This window comes from Castor canadensis, chromosome 18, assembly GCF_047511655.1.
Source record: "Castor canadensis chromosome 18, mCasCan1.hap1v2, whole genome shotgun sequence".
Lineage (NCBI taxonomy): Eukaryota > Metazoa > Chordata > Mammalia > Rodentia > Castoridae > Castor > Castor canadensis.
In genome coordinates this window covers 3716679-3738320 of record NC_133403.1, presented here as the reverse complement: position 1 = coordinate 3738320, position 21642 = coordinate 3716679, and the positions used below count along the sequence as shown (strand labels likewise).

The window sequence follows — 21642 nt, the reverse complement described above, 5'->3', positions numbered from 1 at the left end:
GGTTGGGGTGAGGAAAATGTTGAGAGGGACACTGTTTAAGAGATGGTACAGAAGACATATTTACTATGAGATGTGTGTGTGTGTGTATTTTAACTTTATAAAAACATTTTATTGAGGCCAGGTGCAGTGCCTCACACCTACAATCCCAGCTACAAGGGAGGTAGAGCTTGGGAGAAGAGTAGTTTGAGGCCAACCTAGGCAAAAAGTTAGTGATACCCCATCTTAACAAATAATCCAGGTTAGGTGGTTCATGCCTGTGATTCCAGCTATGCGAGAAGCATAGATAGAAGGATCGTGGTCTAAGACCTGCTCTGGGCAAAAATGTGATGCCTTGCCTGAAAAATAACGAAAGCAAAAAAAAAAAAGGGAGGGTGGGGTGCTGGGGGTGTGACACAATGGGGTGCTTACCTAGAAAGCAGGAGATCCTGAGTTCAAACCCAAGTACTGCCCTCCTCAGAAAGACCCAAAAACCCAGTAACAAAAACCTTTATAGAGGTAAAAGTCACATAGTATAAAATTAACCATGATATGTATTGTTTTTTTTGTGTGTGTGTGTGCTGGGGATCCAACGTGCTAGGCAAATGCTCTAACACTCGGCTACATGTCCAGCTCCAGCCCCATTTTTTTTTCAGTACTGGGGTTTGAACTCGGGGCCTCACACTTGCTAGGCAGGCACTCTACCGCTTGAGCCACACCTCCAGCCCCAGCCCCATGATTTTTGATAGCAGAAAAACATACAAAGATTCTAGTTTTCTGAGATTCCAAGATGGCGGCTAGAGGGAGGAAGCAGAAAGCATGCTTCCTAAAGATTCTAGTTTTCTAACTCATAAAGACATGGGGGCAACTTTGGTAATACTGAAAGTTCTTGCCTGACAAGAATGGGGCAAGTTTTTGTGTGTTTGTTTGGGTGAGACTGGGGATTGCAAAGCAGGGGCTCTACCCCTTCAGCCGCTCCTCCACTCCGAACAGAGGCTCTTTGAAGGCTTTTTTAAAAAGGCGTAATTAGTCAAATGCACAGTTGCTCACTGCAGTTAATGCTTACTGTAAAGAGAAACTGAAAGACATGAACATCGTTACGGAGATTGTAATGTCACTAAATAGAATTTCATGTTGTCAACAAAAATGGTAAGGAGGAAGACTGGGATAGAAAATAAAAATTTTACTTATTTACTATGAAAAATTCTGTGTGGACATAGACGGGGAATATACAAGGCTTTGCGTTAGAATGGCTTGGGGGAATTTTCTTCTTTTTATTATCATCACTATTATTTTAGAGGCAAGGTTTCGCTCTACAGCCTAGGCTAGCCTTGAACTCACAATTCTCCTGCCTCAGTCTCCCAAGTGCTGTGGATACTATGATTTTTCAAATTAAAAAGTTTTTTAGCTACTCAGGAGGCAGAGATCAGGAGTGTTGTGCTTCCAGGCCAGCCCAGGCAAACAGTTCGCCAGGTCATACCTTGAAAAAATCCCCAATACAAAACAAGGCTGGTGGAGTGGCTCAGGTGGTACAGCACCTGCCTAGCCCTGAGCCCAAATCCCAGTACTGCCAGAACAAATTGTCTTTGTGCTGAGGATTAAAGCCAGGGCCACGCACATGCTAGGCAAGCTCTCTACCACTGAACTACACTCTCAGCCCAAAGTTTCTTCTTTTGAACCTTTTTTTGGCAGTACTAGGGTTTGAACTCAGGGGTTCATGCTTGCTAGGCAGGGGCTCTATCACTTGAGCCATTTTGCCAGTTCTTTCTGGTGTTGGGTGTTTTTGAGATGGGAGATGGGGGTCTCACCTTTTGCCCTAGCTGACCTTGAACAGAAATCTTCCCGATCTGTGCCTCCCAAGTGGTGCCCAGCCTAAACTTAGTTATGTATTTATTTTTTGATGGGACTGGAGTTTGAACTCAGGGCTTTGCACTTACAAATAAACTCTTTTAATGGCTTTGTCTCTGTATCCTATGCAACTACTATGCCTTTGTCTCCTTCCCCTCAAATATGGTATATGTTAGAGTGGTCAAGGCTTTAGTGTTTGGCAGGTACACTCTTGAGCTCAAGGCTGTCACCACCCCTTGTGCCTGGAAAGGGCTCAGGGCTGGTCTGAGGCTGGGACAAGCATCCCAGAACCTGTGAGCTGGGGAGAAAGGGGTGAGAGACCTACCTGCTCTCAGGCTCCAGTTTGCAGCAGATCGCAGCGAGGGGGAAGAAGGCTGGGGGACAGTCTGTGGGGACAAACTTCTCCCAGAAAAGCTTCACGTTGAGGCCAAAGTCCAGTGTGCGGGGCAGGCAGTCGGGATCCGCGTACACCTGCCCAATGATCTGCAGGTGAGAAGACAGCTGCTCAGGAAGCTCTAGGAGGGATGTGGGCACATGGGGGCGCAGCAGAGGAAGCTGTAAGAATTTAGAGTTCCCTGTACCCCTATCTCTCCAAATCTTGCTAATCCACACCTATCTCCACTCACGAGTCTGGTTACTGAGGAGGGCTTAGGAGAGGCCTCACTGCAGCAGAAGCAATGTCAAAACTGGCACCTGCAGGCTGGTAGCTTCCACTCATCCCACCTTGCCCTGCCGGTGTCCCCTTGACTTTGCCAGAGTCAAGGCTCTGTGAGGCAAGGGGCTGGGTTCCAGCTTAATGCTTTCTACACAGCTGATGTTCAATCGCTATAGATTAAAGGAACTAGCTTCTTAAAAAACCTTCCTTCATTATTCTAGCCATCCTTGGTCTCGCCTGTCCTCTCCCACTCACGACTCTGTGGGAATTGCAGAAGCCTGTGCAAGTGTCTGTGCAACTGAGCGCTTTGAGATATACTGAGCTAGGCTGCCGCATCACTGCTAAACTACTCATGGGTGCAGGAATCTTTCCAGGACTCACTCTGAACTCCACAGTGCCTACCACGGGGCTGGCATTTCTGGAGTGGCAACTTCCACTTGTTGGGCTTAGACTAGGGGCACCACCAAGGCCTGGGAAGGGGGAGCAGGGGGTCCTGGGAACGGCCACATTTGGCCTAAGGAACATAAGCAATCACATATGTTTCTCCTACTGGAATTCTGAGTCTCACTTGCCCCTTACTGGTCGTGTGACCATAAGCCTGCGACTGCCCCTTTCTGAGCCTCGGCTTCATGGGACCACTAGGATTCAAATGAGGAATGCATCATAAATAATAAACTCCTACACCCATGTTCCCAGGTTTTTGTTTGTTTGTTTGTTTTGGTGGAACTGGGGTTTGAACTCAGGGCTTTATACTTGCAAACAAGGTGCTCTACTGCTTGAGTCACACCTCCAGTCCATTTTGCTCTGGTTAAATTAGAGATGGGGACTCTCAAGAATTATTTGCCCGGGCGTCCTCAAACTGTGATCCTTCCAATCTCAGCCTCCGAAGTAGCTAGAATTACTGTTGCCCAGTTGATTTTATGGCAAACTCTTTACTCTTAGGAGGAGCTCAAATCTGAGGCTGGGCAGAGCTGGGCTGGGTGCACATGGGCTCTGTATGACGCTTACCTCACAGAGAACGATCCCGAAGGAGAAGACGTCCACTGTCTCATCGTAGCTTTTTCCTTGGGGAACAGAGGCAAACAGCTGTGAGGCTTACGTCCCCGAAGCCCTTGGGCGCCAGCATAATGCTCTGTACACAGCAGGTGTTCACTGTGTACTAAGCACCAAGAACTAGGGCTCGAATAGGTTCTGTGCGGATGTGCTAGAGGCTGCTCAGGACAGGCACCATTTGGAAACCAGCCTGGCCTGCGGTGGAGGGACCTATTACACACACTGCCCAGGGTGCAACTGCATGGCACAGTGGGAAGGCACTGCACCCAGATTCTTCCAGGCTCCACCATTAGCCGGCTGTGTGATCCTGGACAAGCCATGGAACTGAAAAGGGTTATTCGTAGACCATTTCTGACACCTTGCCACCCTCTGAGTTTCAAGAATGTCAGCCAGCCTCCCTGGCCATTTTGAGCAATATCCACCAGGGGGCACCACACTTCAGTTTTCAGGCTGGAGAGTGGGTGACATGGCCTGAGCTCTGGGCTACCCCTTTTTTTTTAGTTTTTTTTTTTTTGGTGGAACTGGGGTTTGAACTCAGGGCTTTGTGCTTGCAAAGCAGTGAGCCACACCTCCAGTCCATAAAATTGGTTGCTTTTGGTTTTTTTTGGTGGTACTGGGGTTTGAACTCAGGGCCTTTCACTTGCTAGACAGTCACTCAACCACTTGAGCCACACCCTCAGCCCTTGGGCTACCCTTAAGGCACAAAATCCAGTCAGACCTCACCCTATTGGCAAGATGGCACCCCAACCAGTTCCCAGCCTTGAGCTCAGAGAGGAAAGAGTTTGTGCGGCCCAGCTTGACAAGGGTTAAAAAGCATCCAGCCCTCAGCTCTGAGTGCCAGGCCTCCTCAGGAGCTAGCTGTAAGAGGTGGCTTCAGGACTCACCGTTGAGCATCTCAGGGGCCATCCAGTAGGGGTTCCCCACCACTGTGTAACGCTTCTTGCGGTCATTCTTGCGCAAGGTGCGTTTCTTCGTGCTGGCCTTCTCCACTGGGGACCTTTTCCTCTCTTCTACGATGAGACGTGACAGTCCAAAGTCTGCCACCACCACAGTCTTGTCCTGGTAGGGCAAGGGGTAAGTCAGGCCCTGGTGGAGACACTCTCAAACTTGCCTCTTGGGGGGTCAAGGGCAGAAAAGCCACGGAGAAGGGGAGTCACAAGGAGAGTCAGAGCAGAAAGCTCCAGCAGGTCAATGTGGCCAGGCATTTGTGTCTTGTTAGCTTGGTATCTATATGCCCACAGCAAATTCCAAGCCAAAGTGGGGCTCAAAATGGAGCCACCAGAGCCCTGGAGGGGGAGGGTAGGCTCGAGAACCTGGAGGGCGGAACTCATAGGTGGGCCAGGGGATTTCTTTTTTTTTTTTTTGGCTGTACTGGGGTTTGAACTCAGGGCCTCGTGCATGGCAGGCAGGCAGTCTACCACTCGAGCCACTCCACCAGTCCGTGGGGTTTCTTATGTTTTAGTTTTGCCATGTTCTGCCTTGTTCCTAGAAAGATTTGAGGTTGCTGCCAGAACTAGGGTAAGAGAGAACAAGATGAGGCAGAGGCAGTCAGTGTGGGGACTCTGGGGAGATAAATTCCTTGGGCAGCTACAGGGCAGTCATGTGAAGAGGGATTAACGTTGTGTGATGTGGGTCCAGAGGGCGGAGTCAGGGCCACTTGGTGGACACCCAGGAAGCTGGATTGCAAATGAACAGGACAAACAGCATTGTAACAACTACAGCTGACGGACAGGGGGAGGAATGCTAGTCTCAAACTGGTCATTGTGAGTTTATTACCTCTGTCACTTCAGGCTGAGGTTTCAAGTGCCAGTGCTATAAAATGGAGTTGGTGATGAGCAGATTTAGGGGACTGTTAGGGCAAAGCCAGGTCAAAGTCACAGCTCTATCCATATGCAGCTATTGAACTTCTGGGGTCCTGTGTTTTTGGTTTTTTTTTTTTAATCTTTTAAACAGTGGTGGGGACTGATTCCGGGGCTACCAGCATGCCAGGGAAGTGCTTACCACTGAACTACATCCCCAGCCTGAGGTCCCTTCTATCAAAAGCTTGCAAGGACTGCAACTGAGAGGAGGTGAAACTGTCTTCATATGTGCGTGTGTCTGGGAGCTTCCAGAAGACAGAGGACTTTGGAGACAGCAGGAAAGGCAAGAAAAGCCCCTAGGCAATACCTCTGGCCTGAATCCAGAGGGGACCGTCAGCTTCCTTTGCGACAAAGAAGCCAGGAGAGCTGACCTCGGGGAGACTCAGGTCAGGCCTGAGTGTTGGGACATACCAGCTTGATGAGACAGTTGTGTGAGTTCAGATCCCGATGGATGATGCACATGGAGTGCAAATAGGCCTGAAACAAAAAGGACAGTATGTCAGCCAGACCCTGACTCCCATATAGGGGCCATGGAACCTACTCTCCCGGGCCATGCCTGCCCTAGCTTCAGGACCCAGTCTGATGGGGGAGGGGGCAGGGTAGAGAAATGACCCAAACAGTGTATGCACATGTGAATAAATGAATAATAAAAAAAAAAGAACCCAGCCTGAACACAATGGGGCCAGGACCCCTGTGGCCACACCCTATCCCAGCACCAAGAGAAAGCTGCCAGCTCTCGCCCATCCTAATCACCAGCTCAGGGCTGCCCTAAGCCCTCACTGCTCTCCCTAAGGAGTCCAACTGCACTGGGCCCTGGCCCTTGCAGTCCCCACCACTCTGCCCATTTTGCTTAGATCCAGGCTATCTGAAATCAGCATCCTCAGTTGCACTGCCTCTTCTCTCTTCCCCTCCTCCAACTCCTAACTGCAGCCACTTTGGATCCCTCTTGCCTGTGATGAGGAAGAAGTGATCTCCTTCCTGGTCTAACTAATTGTGTTCTGACATTCATTCAGTCCACCCTTTGCACTAACAACTTTCTGTTGACTGTTTTCTTCTCCAGTCCTCTACCTCTGGCTCTTCTCACTCTCAGAAGCCATTTCCTTTTTCCTACTCTTCGAGCAAATGTGGGAGATACTGAAGTCTTCCAGCCCCCCGCAATTCCTAAGCTGCTCACACAATCAGGCCAGGCTGAAATGCCCATGGAGCTCTTCCTGCATGCTGTAACTCATGACCTGACTGCCCACAGATCCCCTCCCCACAGGCTGTCCACACCTCTCCTGTGCTCATTGCTTCTGAGGCCCCTGTGTGTCTGCTTTTTCCTTCCAGCCTTCCTAAAGCCATCTGTCACATGCTGACCTGACCTCTACCAACCACGTGCATGCCTCTTCCATCCCCCAGCTCCAGCAGCCCCTTCTCTGCCGATCCAGGTGACCAGCAGCCCATCTGGTCTTCCTTCCTCCAACAGCCAGTTTCCTGCCCAGGAGCTACGGAGAAGTTCTGCTAGTAGAACCGTCTCAGGAGGCACCAGTCCTGGCTTTTCTCAAACCTGTGTTTGACCATCACTGTTTGGTAAGTGGCACCACATTTGAGGCGTGTCATGCCATCCTGACTCCCTCTCTACTCCTACTCCCTCACTGCCAACTGTTTCTCCATTCTGACTCTACCCTGCCTCCCAATTTCCTATTCCCACCTTAATTTAGAAACCTAAAATGTTTCATGGGCTCCCCTACCCGGTTCTCCCTGCCCAAGGCTTTCCCAAGTCTACCCCAACCTACTGATCACTTCAGACACACCTGAGAAAAAGCCCAGCTCTGGTAACAACTTTCTTGCTTAAAAACCTTTTCTATCTTTTTTACTTTCTACATAGTCGAGATTCCTTTGCTTAAAACACAGGGACCTTAATCTAGCTCCAGTCTACTATTCCAGACTAATTCTGTCTTCGTGGACCCCCTATAGAAGCAGTGGCTAAAATATCATGTGACGGGGTCAGGCTGAAAAGCCCAGGTCCCAGTTTTGTCACTTTCTAACCTCAGCTTCTTATCTGGAAATGAGTGTTGTCATGCGAAACGAACACCTTCGTGCCTGCTGTCAGTCTCTCTGCTCAGTGCCTGACACGTGGAAAGCACTTGGTACTTGTTAGCTGCTATGATTGCCACAACTGGATTCATTTGTCCTCGGGTAACAGGCACTCTCTTCCCTCTTCTGTCCTCCCAGGTCTTCACTGCTGTCATCACCTAAACCTCAGGGCCTCTATGTCACCAGGAACTCATGTCTAATTCTGGCCCATCTTTCAGGGCTCGTCTAGAACTCAGGTCCTCCTCTGATTCCCTAGGCGGTGAGGTCCTCTTCTTGCGCCCAGGGCCCTCAGCATGCAGACATCCCTGTGACAGCAGAGCTACCTCACGCTAGAGTCCGCCTCTTCAGTTTGCCTTGTCCATGTCCTGTTTCCCCTTAGAGACCTGGAATCCTTTGAGAACAGAGCTGTGGGCTGAGAACAGTTGGCCAGGGCCAATTTCACAGGCACAGAAAGAAAATCAACCGTCATGAGTCACTCAGGGTGGTGTCTGCCTTCCAGTGCAGCCCACGACTGTCACACCTCTCCCTGCTCTAGTGTTGGCAGGGCCGTTGGCAGACTCACCATTCCAGAGGCGATGCCTTTCGCGAACCTGACCTTCTGTTGCCAGGGGAACCGGTCCTGCAGGGTGGAAGAATGTCCGTCAGAGACCTGGGGTCCTGTCCCACTCTGCGCCAGTGTGGTACGCCAGTGAAGCATCTGTCTGTGTCCAGTCTCGCCTAACATGGTCCTCTGGGGACGAAGCAAGGCTCCTCTGGCCTTCAAGGTTCCAGGGTAGTGGGGGCTTAGGTGTCCCTCTGACAACCCAGGAAGCTGTTGGTGGCTGTGGGTGGGCACTCACCATGCTGCGTAGGAAGTCCTTCAGCGTGCCCCCTTCAATGTACTCTGTCAGCAGGTTCAGCCTCTTGTCCTTGTACAGGACGCCAATGAACTTGAGCACATTGGGGTGGTCAAGGCTGCGCATCACTTTCACCTGGGGGTGGAGAATCAAGGACGGTGAGTGAATAGCGTCCCACCCTTCTTCTTGCCCCACCCCCAAAGAGTCGGCTTGGCAAGTATGGCTGCCCCTCCTGCCTACCACCTGTGTGATGTAGCCAGGCACCAGAATCAGGGAGAGGGAAGACCTCCGCCACACAGGTGAGGATGGCCTTACAGGCCTCACCCTTGGGAGCCTGCCTTTCTAGGAACAGTTCTGGGGGACTAGAGCGGGGAGGCCCAAGAGTGAGACAAAGGCCTGAGGAGAAGGGTGCAACACCTGGACCTCAGGTGTCACCCAACTGCAGCTGCTCTGTGGAACAATGTGGGAGGGGCAGTAAAACCTGGGTGGATCTCAAGGGGTGTCATTTCTGTGGGAGCCCACTCTAGGCTCCCTTCGGGGTGTTTGGGTGGTGATTATAACTCCAAATTTTACTAAACCGGTCTGTTTCCATGTCTATCACCCTCATAATCTAGGTGCTCCTTAGAATCACATCTGTACCTCGCTTGTGTTCTTGTGTTATCTTTAATAATTATTTGTTCATTGAACAAATAATTACACAGTAATTTACAGGGGTGGGGATGTTCCTCTAGCACTCTTTCCCCTCCGTCAGAGATTGCAAGTTCTTTCTCCTCCCCTCCCTTCCCCTTCTCTCCTTCTCTCTCTTTCTCTCTCTCTCTCTGGAGTACGAGAGACCGAACTCAGGGCCTTGTGCTCTTGAGCCATGCCCCTGGTCCCTAAGCTTTCTCTTGAAACCAGTTATTTGTAAAATTTTTCCTGTCCCAGTGGTGACACCAAACTTCCCAGCCTTCCACCTCTACACCCTTTTATTGGACAGGGTCTTGTTATGTTGCCTAAGTGGCCTAGAACTCCTGGGCTCAAATGATCCCCTTTCCTAGGGCCGCAGGTGCAGTGGCAATTTCAAGCCCACCTTCTTACCTCAGTCAGAAAAGTCTTCTGTGTCTCCTCATCACATCGAATTAACTCCTTCATGACCATCACTTTACCCGTGGCTTTGTGTGTCACCTACAGGGAGGGTGACTGTTAATGGTGCAGAGACCAGAGGTAGTTCTGGAGAACTGTGAAAATGGGCTGGGGATGAGGCTCAGTGGTAGAGCGCTTGCCTAGCATGCGCAAGGCCCTGGGTTCGATCCCCAGCACTGCCAAAGAAAGGAAAGAGAACCTATGCAACTGGTCAACCTGTCCCTCGGAAGACATACTGGGCCAGGTCAGAGTGACAGAATACAGGTGTCAAAGGTGCAGCACAGGGCAACTGGGACTCAGAAGGAAGCAAACCTTCCTCCCTGGAGAGCTGGGCATGCACAGAGGTGAGACTCCAGAGAAGGGAGGTGGGGAAGGAGGCAGGAGGGTACACTGCCAAGCCAAGCAGGAGCTCTGTTCATCTGGCACAGGAGTGAGTCTGCTGGGTGAACAGAAGTCTGGAGGCAGGAAGGTGAGTGCCACAGACATGCACCAGGGAGCTGGGTGGGTGTGTGTGGGGGTGAGCTCTCCAGCCCTGTTGCCCCACAAGCTGAGATACACGGCTTACCTGACCCCCCCTCCCAGCTCTCAGCAGAGGAGGATAGAGAGAGAAAAAGAAAGAGAGACACAGAAGAGAGAGAGAGAGAGAGAGAGAGAGAGAGAGAGAGAGATAGGTTAATCTCTGAGACTGTTCACCAGGGTGGCAGGAGCCAACCTCTATGTGCTCCTTGCAGCATGGTCAGCACCAGGGCTTATGGGTACCTGACACACACACACTGACTAGTGGTGGGCACAGCTCACCCCAACCTGGGTCTCCAGAGCCTTAAGCTCACAGTACCACCTTCTCAGGTGGCTGGGCAGATGTGGTGGGGGGTACCTCCTACACTATCACCTGCAGCCAGGAAGGAGGCCTGGTGTCCTGCAGGGTGTGATGGGAACGAGTGGGGGTGGGGGTGGGGGTGGGGGGTGGGGGTGCAGCAGCTGCTGCCTGCACTCACCTTGATGGCCTGCCCAAAGAAGCCCTTCCCCAGGACCTCTCCGTGGATCAGGTCACATGGCCGGAAGATCTGCTGTGAGTAGCTGCTGGGGCAGCGGAGGGATTCAGAGCGGCTGATATCACGGCTGAGCAGCAAGGGCTCCTTGGGGGAGCTGGGGCCAGGTGATCTGGAGATGCTGTTACTGCGTCTGAGGATAAGGAGATGAGGGAGGACCGACAGTCCTCAGAAACTGGCCAGGACACCTGAAGGCAGGAACCTCAGGTGCACCTGCTCGCTCCAGTAGCTGTGGTTTGAATACTCTTATTGGGGACAGGGCTCTTACATCAGACAGATATGCTGTTTGAGGGCTACGGGATCAGTTTACTTGAGCACAGTAAAACAAGTTCAAGTGGGGGTGTGGCTCAGTGGTATAGCACCTGCCTAGCTTGGGTGAGACTCTAGGTTCCATCCCCAGCACTGTGGGGAGGGGTGTTGAGGAAACGGAGCCCTTCTCACCTGGAACAAGTAACTAGATTCTCCTAGTTTATGATGCTCAGTATAGGATGGCATGGTGGGTGACAATCCGCTGCTTCCCCTATCTGCTTGATTCAAGGTACTAACTGTGTCAGTGCTATCATGCTACCATCCAAAAAATGAGCAAATGGGATTTTAGATGACATATATGTATTTTGTTGTTGTTTTGTTTTTGAGACAGGGTCTTGCTATATAGCCCATACTGGCCTCTAACTCTCAATCCTCCTGCCTGTGCCTCTCAGGTGCTGGGATTATAGGCCTGTATCACTATGCCCAACTGTTTCATATATCTTTGTACCTGCCCATATTTCCTATTTTAAGATAATAAGCATGTATGATTTTTACAGTAATAAAGCTGCTATGTTTACATTTTCAAAAGCTGGTTTTGTTGTTGTTGTTGTTGTTGTGGTACTGGGGCTTGACTCAGGGCCTATACCTTAAGCCACTCCACCAGTTCTTTTTTATGATGGGTTTTTTTCAAGATAGGGTCTCACGAACTATTTGCCTGGGCTGGCTTTGAACTGTGAGCCTCCTGATCTCTGCCTCCTGGGTCGCTAAGATTACAGGTGTAATGATGACTGTTTCTTTGACTTACTGCAGTCCTGCAAACTTCTCTCTGTGGTACACTCCTGTTTTACAGGGCTACCTGCACAGGACTGTAGCTGGATGGCTTCTGGCTTGTCCTACCCTATGGACTTGCTAGCTCTTGCTCTTTTGCTCTGCCTTCTGCTGATGGTGCCCACCAGAGTACAAAGGTGAGCTGTCCTCTCTCTGGCAGGGTTTCTCCAGGTATCTGAACGGCTCTCCAGCCACACCACATCTTCCCCTTTCCAGGTCATGTGTTTATAGCCCTTTTCTGCCCTCTGGTGCCCTGTCTCTAGTAACTCAAGGCCAAGAGGCAGCCAGGAGTGATGGGAACCACCACAGAAGGGCCCTGTATTCAAACACATGCCTAGCTAAGAGGGACCTGATAGACTTAGCCTGTTTGATTAGGGGCTGTATAAAGGACCTGATTCTTAGTTGCCATAACAGTATTCACATTGACTGAGTGCTCACCACCCTCTTCTGGGACTCCACAATTTTGTGTCCTTCTCACATTCAATCCTTACTAATTGATGAGACAGCACTTCTATCTTGCAACCCCACTTCACAGAAGAATAAACAGGCTGAGAGAGATGAAGTGATTTATGAAGGGAGGGGCTCAGCTGGAAGCCCTGGTATAGGTATTTCTGCCTGAGAGTCAGTGCTCTTCTTTTTCTTCTTTCCTCCTTTCCCTTCCCTTCCTTCTTTCTTTTTTGGTGGTACTGAGGTCTGAACTCAGGGCCTTGCATTTGCTAGGCAGGCACTCAACCACTTGAGCCATACATCTACCCTTTTTGCTTTTAGGTATTTTTTGAAACGGATCTTGCTTTATACCTGGCCAGCCTGAACCCTGTCCCTCCTATTTCCACTTCTCACTTAGCTGGGGTGACAGGTGTGTATCACCACGCACAAAATTTTTTTTTTTTTTAACTCAGGGTCTCACAGTTGCGAGGCAGGTGGTCTACCACTCGAGTCACTCTGCCAGCCCAAAGCCCAGTGCCCAGCTTTTTATGGGATGAGCTGGGGTCTCACTAACTGTTGTCCGGGCTGGCCTCAAACGGTGATCTTCCTGATCTCTGCCTTCCTAGCAGCTAGGATTACAGACGTGACGCACCACGCCTGTCGTAGTCTGTGTCCTTGATTCCTGTAAGTCTCCCTGCCTGCGGCTCACACACAACACCAGTGCTCCCATCATGGGCCTGGCAGACTGAGGTGTGGGACTGGTCCTTCATGTCTTAAAAAACTTGCATTCATCTCTTTCAAAATCCTTACACTACTTATTTAATTCCATTTGTGCCCCAACTTCCATATTGCCCTCTAGGATCCAGCATCACTGTCTCCTGTCCAGCTCAGGAGTTTAGTGGACTAAGCCAGCTGACCCTCTGGTTTCTAAGGAAACCCAGCAGACAGCTGGCTTGGCACTGTGATTCCCATAGGGCAGCTGAGTCAGCACAATCCTTATAGTCTGTTCCCCACCAGCTGGTTCCCCTCCTGATGCTGCTGGTTTCCAAAAGCCAGCAGGGCCTCTGAGGGTGGACCTGGGACAGAACAGAGCCAGGGTGGGAGGCAGCACCTCAGGGAGCGTCTCCTTAGCGTTCCTTCCAGATTCTCCTTGGTGTCCAGAGGGCTGAGGGTGTGGGACTGCCCAGCATTCTGCATGTGGGCAGAAAGCTGGGCACCTAGCCGCAGATGGTCCAGGCGTTGGGTGACGGGGTCATGTTCAATCAACAGCTGTAGCGTCTGGCTCGTCTGGCTGATCGCTTCCTCCACCTGTGGCCAAGAGCAGTGTAAGGCTGACTCCCACAGGCTGCCCTGTCCCAGGCCGCCCACTGAGGACCCAGACAATCCAAGCCCAGTGTGTTCAATGCTCGACTTGGCTAGTGGTGGCCTCCACAGTGCCTGCTGCCTGGCATTCTGTCACCTTTCCCTTCCTGCTATCCTGGGAACCTGCTAGGCTGATTTGGGAGGCCACTAGTGGTCACAGGCTCAGTACCAAGATAAAGAGATGGGAATGGGAAAGGTGTAGGTCTGCTTCATGCCCCACCTCCACCAGACAGATTGGACACACACTGTACCTCCTCCACTCGGAGTGTGCGGACGGGGGTCCCGTTAATCTCCAGAATGCGGTCCCCAGGATGGATGGCATTGCGGTTGTTAGCACTAATGTGCATCCGGTTTACTCTAAGACACAAGAGTTGAGGGAGGGTGAAGACCTCCTAAAAACTCACCCGAACAATTCTGCTTTCTCAGGGAACACTCACCAAATCCCAGGCCCAGACCACCCCCACAAAAAAAGGCGACACCATTCCTAGGATGCTCCATCTCAGTGAAGGCCACTGTCACTTACCCCATGGCCTAAGCCAAACCCTGGGCAATATCTCCCCATCTGGAGCTCCCTCATTTTCTCCCTCCCTCCCCACCACCCGCCCACCCGCCTCTGAGAATTCTGCCTTCTCTCCATCACCATGGTTACCAACACCTCCCACCTGCATCACTCCAACAAGCTTCCTAACTTGGTCTCTGCATCTCTGGGCATTTCCCCTCTCCCATTCAACCTCTATGCCAGTGATCCTTCTAAGACGCCAACCTGGCTTCATCACCTTGCTGCTTACACCCCTCAACAGACCAACTGGATTGTCATAATCCAGGCCCTCCATTACCAATGGCCCCTTCTTTGGCAACTCTCTAAGTCCATACCAGATACAACCTCAAGACATCCAGTCTCCCTCTGTCCTGAACACAATTCCCTCCCCTCTTTATCTAAGGAGGCTGAAGAGTAGACCTCACCTCCTGCTGACTTTCTCAACCCGAGTATCTCTCCTGTGTACCATAAGAGCCAGCTTCAGGTCTAAAACACAGTGTACGATCAGTACGCATAGGGTAATGCACGAGTGTCTCATAGCTGGTGTCACATGGACTTAGACTCTTTCCTCCTCTGGTCCCTGGTCTGGACTTGGGATGGGTTCTTAAACTCTTTGGGCCACAGACCCTCTTTTCTCTCCTCCTTCCTCATTTGGGTCCTCAACCAATAAAACAATAATCAAGGAGCACCTTCTGACGCCAAATACCGCTCCAGGTCCCAGGCATGCAGTACTGAACAAGACAAAGCAAGTTTGTTCTAGAGTTTACATTCTAGTGGGGAGGACAGACAATAATCAAACTAGTACACATTCATCAAGTCGGATAATTTCAAAGAGCAAACATGATCTGAAACCTGACACCTGAAAGGTGAGAGATTCTGGCTGTAAGCATCTGGTAGAAAGAGGCCTTGGCACAGAGAATATGAAGTGTCAAGGCCCAGGTGTGGTTACAGCACAGATGGGGATGAAGGGAGCTCTGTGTGACCGAGTTCTAAGCCCACTGAGACCCATCTGTGGGCCCTGCTCAAGAACCTCTGCTCAGGGTTCCCCAAATACTCACTCTTTCACTTGCACAGTGGTGGCATAGTTGGAGCAGGCACTCTCCACAGACACAGAGAAGCCTCGCCTGCCCTCGGTGGTGGCTGGCATGGAGATGAGGGTGACAGAGTAGGGTAGCTGGTCCTGAACAGACTCTGTGGACAGCCTCTCAAACATGGGTGCCAGGACCACCTCATTGTGGCACTTCCCACTGGGGAGAGAGCACAAAGCAGGCTGAGATCCCAGAGACCCACCTGGAAGGCCACCAGCAACCACTGTGCCTTGTGGCTTGAAGTAACATAATCCCAGTCTTGCCACCACCCTCTCTTTGCTATGATTCTCCATGGAGGCCCAGAATGAGGAACCTGGGACTGGGACAGTGAGCCAGATCTGCAGGAGGAAGAACCTTGGCCTGGAGGTGAGATGGCTTGAGTTTTCTTGCTCTGCCTTTGACACACAGTCCTTGCCCCAGTCCCAGTCTCCTCCCTGAGACCCAGTTGACTTCTTTTGGGTTGGGTGAGATGGGTAAGCTCTGAGGAGTCTTTCCTTTACTGTGGGGCTCCTCAGAGAGCATCTTCCCAGCTAATCTCCCTCTGGAGGACTGCAGGTAGAGTGAGGCTATTCTCACAGCAGGTAAGGACAGAAGACAGAGAGAAGTTAACAGTCCTGCTTACAGGTTACAGAGCTGTTTAACAGCACTGCTGCAACAGGAACCCAGTCCTCTAACACTACAATCCACTCACACCACCACCTGTCCTCTTCCTGGACCCTCTTGCTGGGGAGGACAGAGGGCCACTCTTACCAGTAGAGAGTAGCGTGCTGTACCAGGGCGTAGGCATCTCCGTCCTCAATGATCACCTTGCAGCTCATACAGGCAAAGCACTCTGGGTGGTATTTAAACTCCCCAGCCACCTGTGAGCACATGGGAGAGGGTACAGGGGAGGAAGTGAGTCCTTGCTATTGCCAGAGTGGAGGTAGGGGTAGGTGAGTGACCCCAACCAGGGGTCTATCTACAGACCCCAGTCAAAATCCAGTCACTCGCTCTTTGCCCTAGAACTTCCAAAGGAAGTATCAGATTGCTATCTCCTGTCATTTCTGACATTGCAAAAACTGTTCTGGTCTCAGTCCCAAGAATGTGTCCCCGGGATATAACTGTCCCCACTAGAAAGGCTCACAGTTCCTCCAGCAGAGCTGGCAAGTCTGACTACACTTAAAGCCCTTTGTCTAGAGCAGGCATGGGAGGCAGAACCTCTCTGCCAGCCCATTCCAGGTTCTCCTTGTCTGAATCCCTGAATACCAGCTAAGGGAATCCTCCTCTCAACCTGTAACACTCTCCTTTAAGGGCCTTTTCCCACTGCATCATGTCTCCTCCCTGCCTGCTACCTACCCACTCCCAACACCGGACGATTAAGTCTTTGAGGAAAGGGTCACACCTGTCACTTAATAAATGCTCAATAGACAGCTGATGGGTGGGTGAATGAAGCGAGTGACCCTGGCCGACGGGAAGACTGAACGATGAGTGGCCGTGGGGAACTTAAACACTGTCTACAGATTTGATGATCAAGATGGGCAGAGATAAGAGTCCCTCCTTACCATGACAGGTCCTGTCATCAGCAGGGAGCACCCGTGGCAGAACTCCCCAAATTTCCCCCAGTAGTCTTTGTGGCAGTAGAGTTTCCCATCTTTCTCATAGTACCAGTTGGTGAGGGAATCCTGGCATTCCGAACACCTGGGAGGTAGGACAAGAAAAGAAATATTCCTGGATCCCTGGAACCAGGCCACACAGGCTGTCCCTGGCTCCAAGGTCTAATGATAAAGTGGACAGTCTTTGGGTGGGGTGTGGTAGTGACTGCCTAGCCAGCACAAGGCCCTGAGTTCAAACCCCAGTGTGGAAAAAGAAGAGAAAGCCAATAATAAAAATAAAAAACCAAAATGGACAGTTCTCTCTTCCACACAAAGCTGGGCTAAAGGAAAATTACAGTTTAGTGCCGTCTCCTCAAAGGATGCTGTGCAGATTGGATAGGGCTCTAGATAGCAGTTTTGTATTTTCTGCCTCTGGGAGCAGACTCTTTGGGTCTTAGAGATATCTGAGAATCTAAGGCAAGAAACATCTCCCAGAAAGATGCATATATAAAGAAAATGTGCATATAATTAGTTGTGGGGTGTATGTGTGTATGTCACAGAAAACCTCTGATCTAGACAGATACTTTAGTGAGTCAACGTGGCATATCACTTCCATTCTTCAAAACCTATCCATCACATGCCAGGGGCTGGTGGCTCACACCTGTAATCCCAGCTACTTGAGAGGCTGAGATCAGGAGGATGGAAGTTTGAGGCCAGTCTGGGCAAATAGTTCTTGAGACCCTATCTCCAAAATAACCAGAGCAAAATGGACTGGAGGTGTGGCTCAAGTGGTAGAGTGCCTGAGTTCAAAACCCAGTCCCACAGGAAAAAAAATCTACCCATTACCAACAGCATTACTGATGGAGTGCTTTGCCACAAAGATGTTTAGCATACAGAAACTCAGACTCAGGCAAACCCAGAGTATAGGTCATTGTATAAGATAACTGGTCTTGACTCTTAGACCCAATACAAACACAATGAAAAACAGGTCACACTAAAGGGAGGTCACACATGAGAGAGGGAGGTTAAAAGAAAAAAGAAGGTGAATATGGCTAATGTACTTCCTATACAAGAATGAATATGGAACTTTTAAACCTGCTGAAATCACCAAAGAAGGGGACTAAGGTAAAAGGAGAAAAATAGAGGGAATGAAGCAATTTGGTTTCTAATACATATATACATGGAAATGTCACAAGGAAACTCCCTGTATAGCTATCTTAAACAAACAAAAATGTCATTTTTTTTTTACAAAACAAAGAACAGGAAGACAAAACCAGTCCTGTCTGGGGGGGGTGGAGACGGTGGGAGGGGGAGGATATAAAGAAAGGGGGTCAGAACGTGAATATGGTGGAAATATTCTGTAAACATGAATGTAAATGTAAAAATGAGGCCTGTTGAAACTATTCCAGGAACGGGGAAGGGGATAAGGGAGAATGATGGAGGGGGTGAATTCAACTGTGATGAATTGTAAGAAATTTTGTAAATGTTACACTGTACCCCCAGCACAACAATAACAAAAAAAAAAAAGTTAATATTGGGGGGAGAGTAGAATTTTTTGTTTTGTTTTTATGTAGTATTGGGGTTTGAACTCAAGACCTACACTTTGAGCCACTCCAACAATCCTTTTATGTGATGGGATTTTTTGAAATAGGGTCTCAGGAACTGTTTACCCTGGCTGGCTTCAAACCTTGATCCTCCTGATCTCTGCCTCCTGAGTAGCTAGGATCACAGGTGTGAGCCACCGGTGGCCAGCAAGAGTTTTTTTTTTTTTTAAAACTAACTTTCTTTTTTCTTTCTTTCTTTTGGGACAAGGTCCCATTATCTCACTGTACTGCCCAAATTGGCCTCAAACTGCTGGGCTCAAGCAATCTTCCTGCCTCACCCTCCAGGTGGCTCCCTCATGTTCGGCTCCTACAGAGATCTGAAAAAGCCTAGAGACACATCAATCAATGCAATGCTTCAACCTTGGATTTGGTTTTAGTTTGAAAAAAGAAATAGCCATGAATGACATTTTTGGGAACTATCTATCAATCAATCTATCTATCATCGCTATTTAATTTTTCGAGGGACCAGGGTTTGAACACAGGCTTTGCACTTGCAAAGCAGGTGCTATAAAGCTTGAGCCACACCTCCAGTCTATTTTGCTCTGTGGTTTTGTTGTTTTTTTTTTTTTCCCCCTCAGTACTGGGGTTTGAATTCAGGGCCTACACCTTAAGCCATTCCACCAACCCTTTTTTATGATGGGTGTTTTCGAGCAAGTTAGGGTCTTGAAAGCTATGACTTCTGCCTCCTGAGTAGCTAGGATTACAGGCATGAGCAACGGGCACCCACCTGGAAATGAGGGAATTTTATTTGGACTGCATATTAGATCACATCGTAAGATCACTGTTCATTTTTGTAGACTTGGTAATGACGCTTGTCACCTGGCTGGGAAGTACTACCTCTCAGGTCAAGTATGTTCTCAGGCCCTGCCTACACAACTTCTCCTTTCTGAGTCTCCCAGCACACAGAGTTAAGAGCTCCCTAGTCAGTGCCACCTCTTCCTTCTAGTTAGACTCCCTATTCTTTTTACTGTTGTTGCTTTTCTTTTGGCAGCACTGGGGTTTGAACTTGAGGGCTCATGATTACTAGGCAGGAGCTCTAACATTTGACCTATTTCACCAGCCCTTTTTTTGTGATGGGTATTTTTTCAAGATATGGTCTCTCAAACTATTTGCTCAGGGCTGGCTTTGAACCATAACCCTGATCTCAGCCTCCCAAATAGCTAGGATTACAGACGAGAGCCACTGACACCCGGCTATTGTTGCTTTTTTGAGATGGGGTCTCACGAACATTGGCCAGGTTCTTCCTAAATTGCTTAAGGAATCCTCCTGTCTCAGCCACTCGAGAAGCTGGGATTACAGAAACCTACCACAGCACTGCTACACTCTCCCTATTCTCATTCTCCAGGCCTCGAACCACCCACGTGGCTACATCCTTACTTCTCAGAGGCAGTACAGGACTACAACTGGGGAGGAATTCTATTCCTGTCACTTACTAGTTAAGTCATCTTGAGCAACAATATTTCACTTCTCAACTGTTTCCTCATCTGTAAAGTGGGCTGCTGTCAAAAATCAATGAACCAATGTATATCAAATGTATAGATAGCTTTATGTAAAGTCCTAGCACAGTAGGAACACAATGAATGTTAATTGCAATTAAAGATAACACATTACTGGCTGCTTTCTGCCATTAGCTAGGCAGCTTTGGATAATTTCTCTTACTAGCTTTATTGACAAAATGTACCTAACAACATCCCACCCCAAAGAACCAGTGTAAGAGCCCAGCACTGGAAGCTCACGACCGTAATCCCAGCTATTCAGGAGGCAGAGATGAGGAGGATTGAGGTTCGAAGCCAGCTTGGGCAAATAGTTCTTTAGACTGGATCTTGAAAAAAACTCATTACAAAAAAGGGCTGGTGGAGTGGCTCAAGGTGTAGGCCCTGAGTTCAAACCCCAGTACCACCTAAAAAAGAAAAAGCCCGCACGAGGACTAAAGGACAAAGTAAGTTAATGTATGAGAATGTATTTTGCAAAGCAACAGCACTATTACTGTAATAACTGGTTAGGAAATATAGATGAAAGACAGATACACAAGGCTCCCTACCCTACCTTCCAGAAGAGGTCTTTTAAAGTTGATTTATCATATATTTATAATATAAGGGGATTTCACTGTGATAATTCCATATATTCGTACAGTGTTTCTTGAACAAGAGCCCCTCTCTCCATTATATTCCCATTCCCCCCTAGAAGAGAACTTAAACAAAACTACACCATCCAAGGTGACAGACCACAGGGAGGGCTACAACTTCTGACCACCGCAGGAGGTGGAGAAGGGAGACAGGAATGAGCTGCAGCAGCTGCAGACAGCTGCAGGGCTGGGAAGGTTAGGGAAGGAGTATTGAAAATCCCTTTATCTTTCTGGAGGGCCCAAATCCTCAAGTGCTCAACAGATACGAGTGGCCATCGTTATTGTGTGGCTTTTCCTACTTGTTCTACAAATGCTTAACTTCAGTTTTTTTTTTTTTTTCTTTTTGTGGTGCTAGGGATGGAACCCTGGGTCTTGCACATACTAGGTACGTGCTTTCCCACTGAGTTTTATAGCCCCAGAAAACTTCAGCATGCTGAGAGCTGGGTATGGATGCATGGAGAGCATAGATATGAAATGTCAAGAAGTGAGCAGTGAGGACAGAGGTAGTTCTGGGCACATGGCTCAAATTCAAAGTAAGATACCATTGGATGAGCTCTGAATTAGGAGAGAGACCTGGGTTCTTGGATGCTACATGGCCTTGGATAAGCCCCTTTCCCTCTGTGGGCTCAGTTTCCCCACCTGTGAAATGAGACTATCCCCCAGGTCCCCTCAACTCTGTGCACATCTGTTTTTCATGAGATGGTCTGAGGTTCCGCCTCAGATCTACTGCTAACCCCTAAGTAACCACGGGCCAGCACCTTTGATTCTTATTTGTGAAATGTAGCTGTCAAGAGTAGCAGTGAGGACCAAATGTGATTCTGAATGACTGTGAGGTGCCTAGCAGAGGGTCAGCATTACAAGTGGGGGCTTCCTTCTTGCCTCCTGACTTAAACTCCCTGGGTCACCAATCTTTCTCCTTCACCAGACCATGACTCCCTGAAAACAGGGACAGGGTCCTAGTTATTCTCGATAAACTTCAGTGCATTCATCCAGCAGAATGGGCCCTCGGCAAATGTTCCAAACTGAAAATGGGGGCTGGTGGAGTGGCTCAAGTGATAGAGAGCACCTGTCTAGCAAAGCCTAGCAAGCATGAGGCCCTGAGTTCAAGCCCCAGTACCACCAAAAAAAAAAAAACAAAAAAACCAACAAAAAACTGAAAATGGCCTAGGTGTAGCAAGAACCAGTAGCCCAGGTGGGAGCTTATAGGTTCCAAGGCTCTTGTCACCAGGTCCTGTCTTTTTCCTGTCTGCAGTGGAGGAAAGCTGGTGCAGACATACTTGCACCCGACTGCAGACCTGGGCTCTGTGACGCCCTCACAATGGTATGTGTGCCACCGCGGGCATGAGAGCACCAGAACACACCCTCCTTTCTATTGCC

At 49.5% G+C, this 21642-nt stretch overlaps 1 protein-coding gene across 6 annotated transcripts in view; it reads right to left on the bottom strand.

Moving 5' to 3' along the window:
- Positions 1-21642, bottom strand: part of Limk2 (LIM domain kinase 2) — a 61546-nt gene that overhangs the window by 3446 nt on the left and 36458 nt on the right. For 4 of the 6 annotated variants that reach the window (XM_074060523.1, XM_074060527.1, XM_074060526.1 and 1 more), the window contains 13 exons: positions 16507-16642; positions 15716-15825; positions 14936-15124; positions 13591-13696; positions 13089-13285; positions 10421-10607; positions 9381-9467; positions 8307-8438; positions 8030-8197; positions 5803-5868; positions 4417-4591; positions 3488-3543; positions 2150-2307 (listed from right to left, as the gene is read on the bottom strand). In XM_074060523.1, coding sequence (XP_073916624.1) covers positions 2150-2307; positions 3488-3543; positions 4417-4591; positions 5803-5868; positions 8030-8197; positions 8307-8438; positions 9381-9467; positions 10421-10607; positions 13089-13285; positions 13591-13696; positions 14936-15124; positions 15716-15825; positions 16507-16642 — 1767 coding nt within the window. The remainder of the gene's footprint in view (positions 1-2149; positions 2308-3487; positions 3544-4416; positions 4592-5802; positions 5869-8029; positions 8198-8306; positions 8439-9380; positions 9468-10420; positions 10608-13088; positions 13286-13590; positions 13697-14935; positions 15125-15715; positions 15826-16506; positions 16643-21642) is intronic. The other 2 variants (XM_020180217.2, XM_074060525.1) reach the window with 1 other exon arrangement.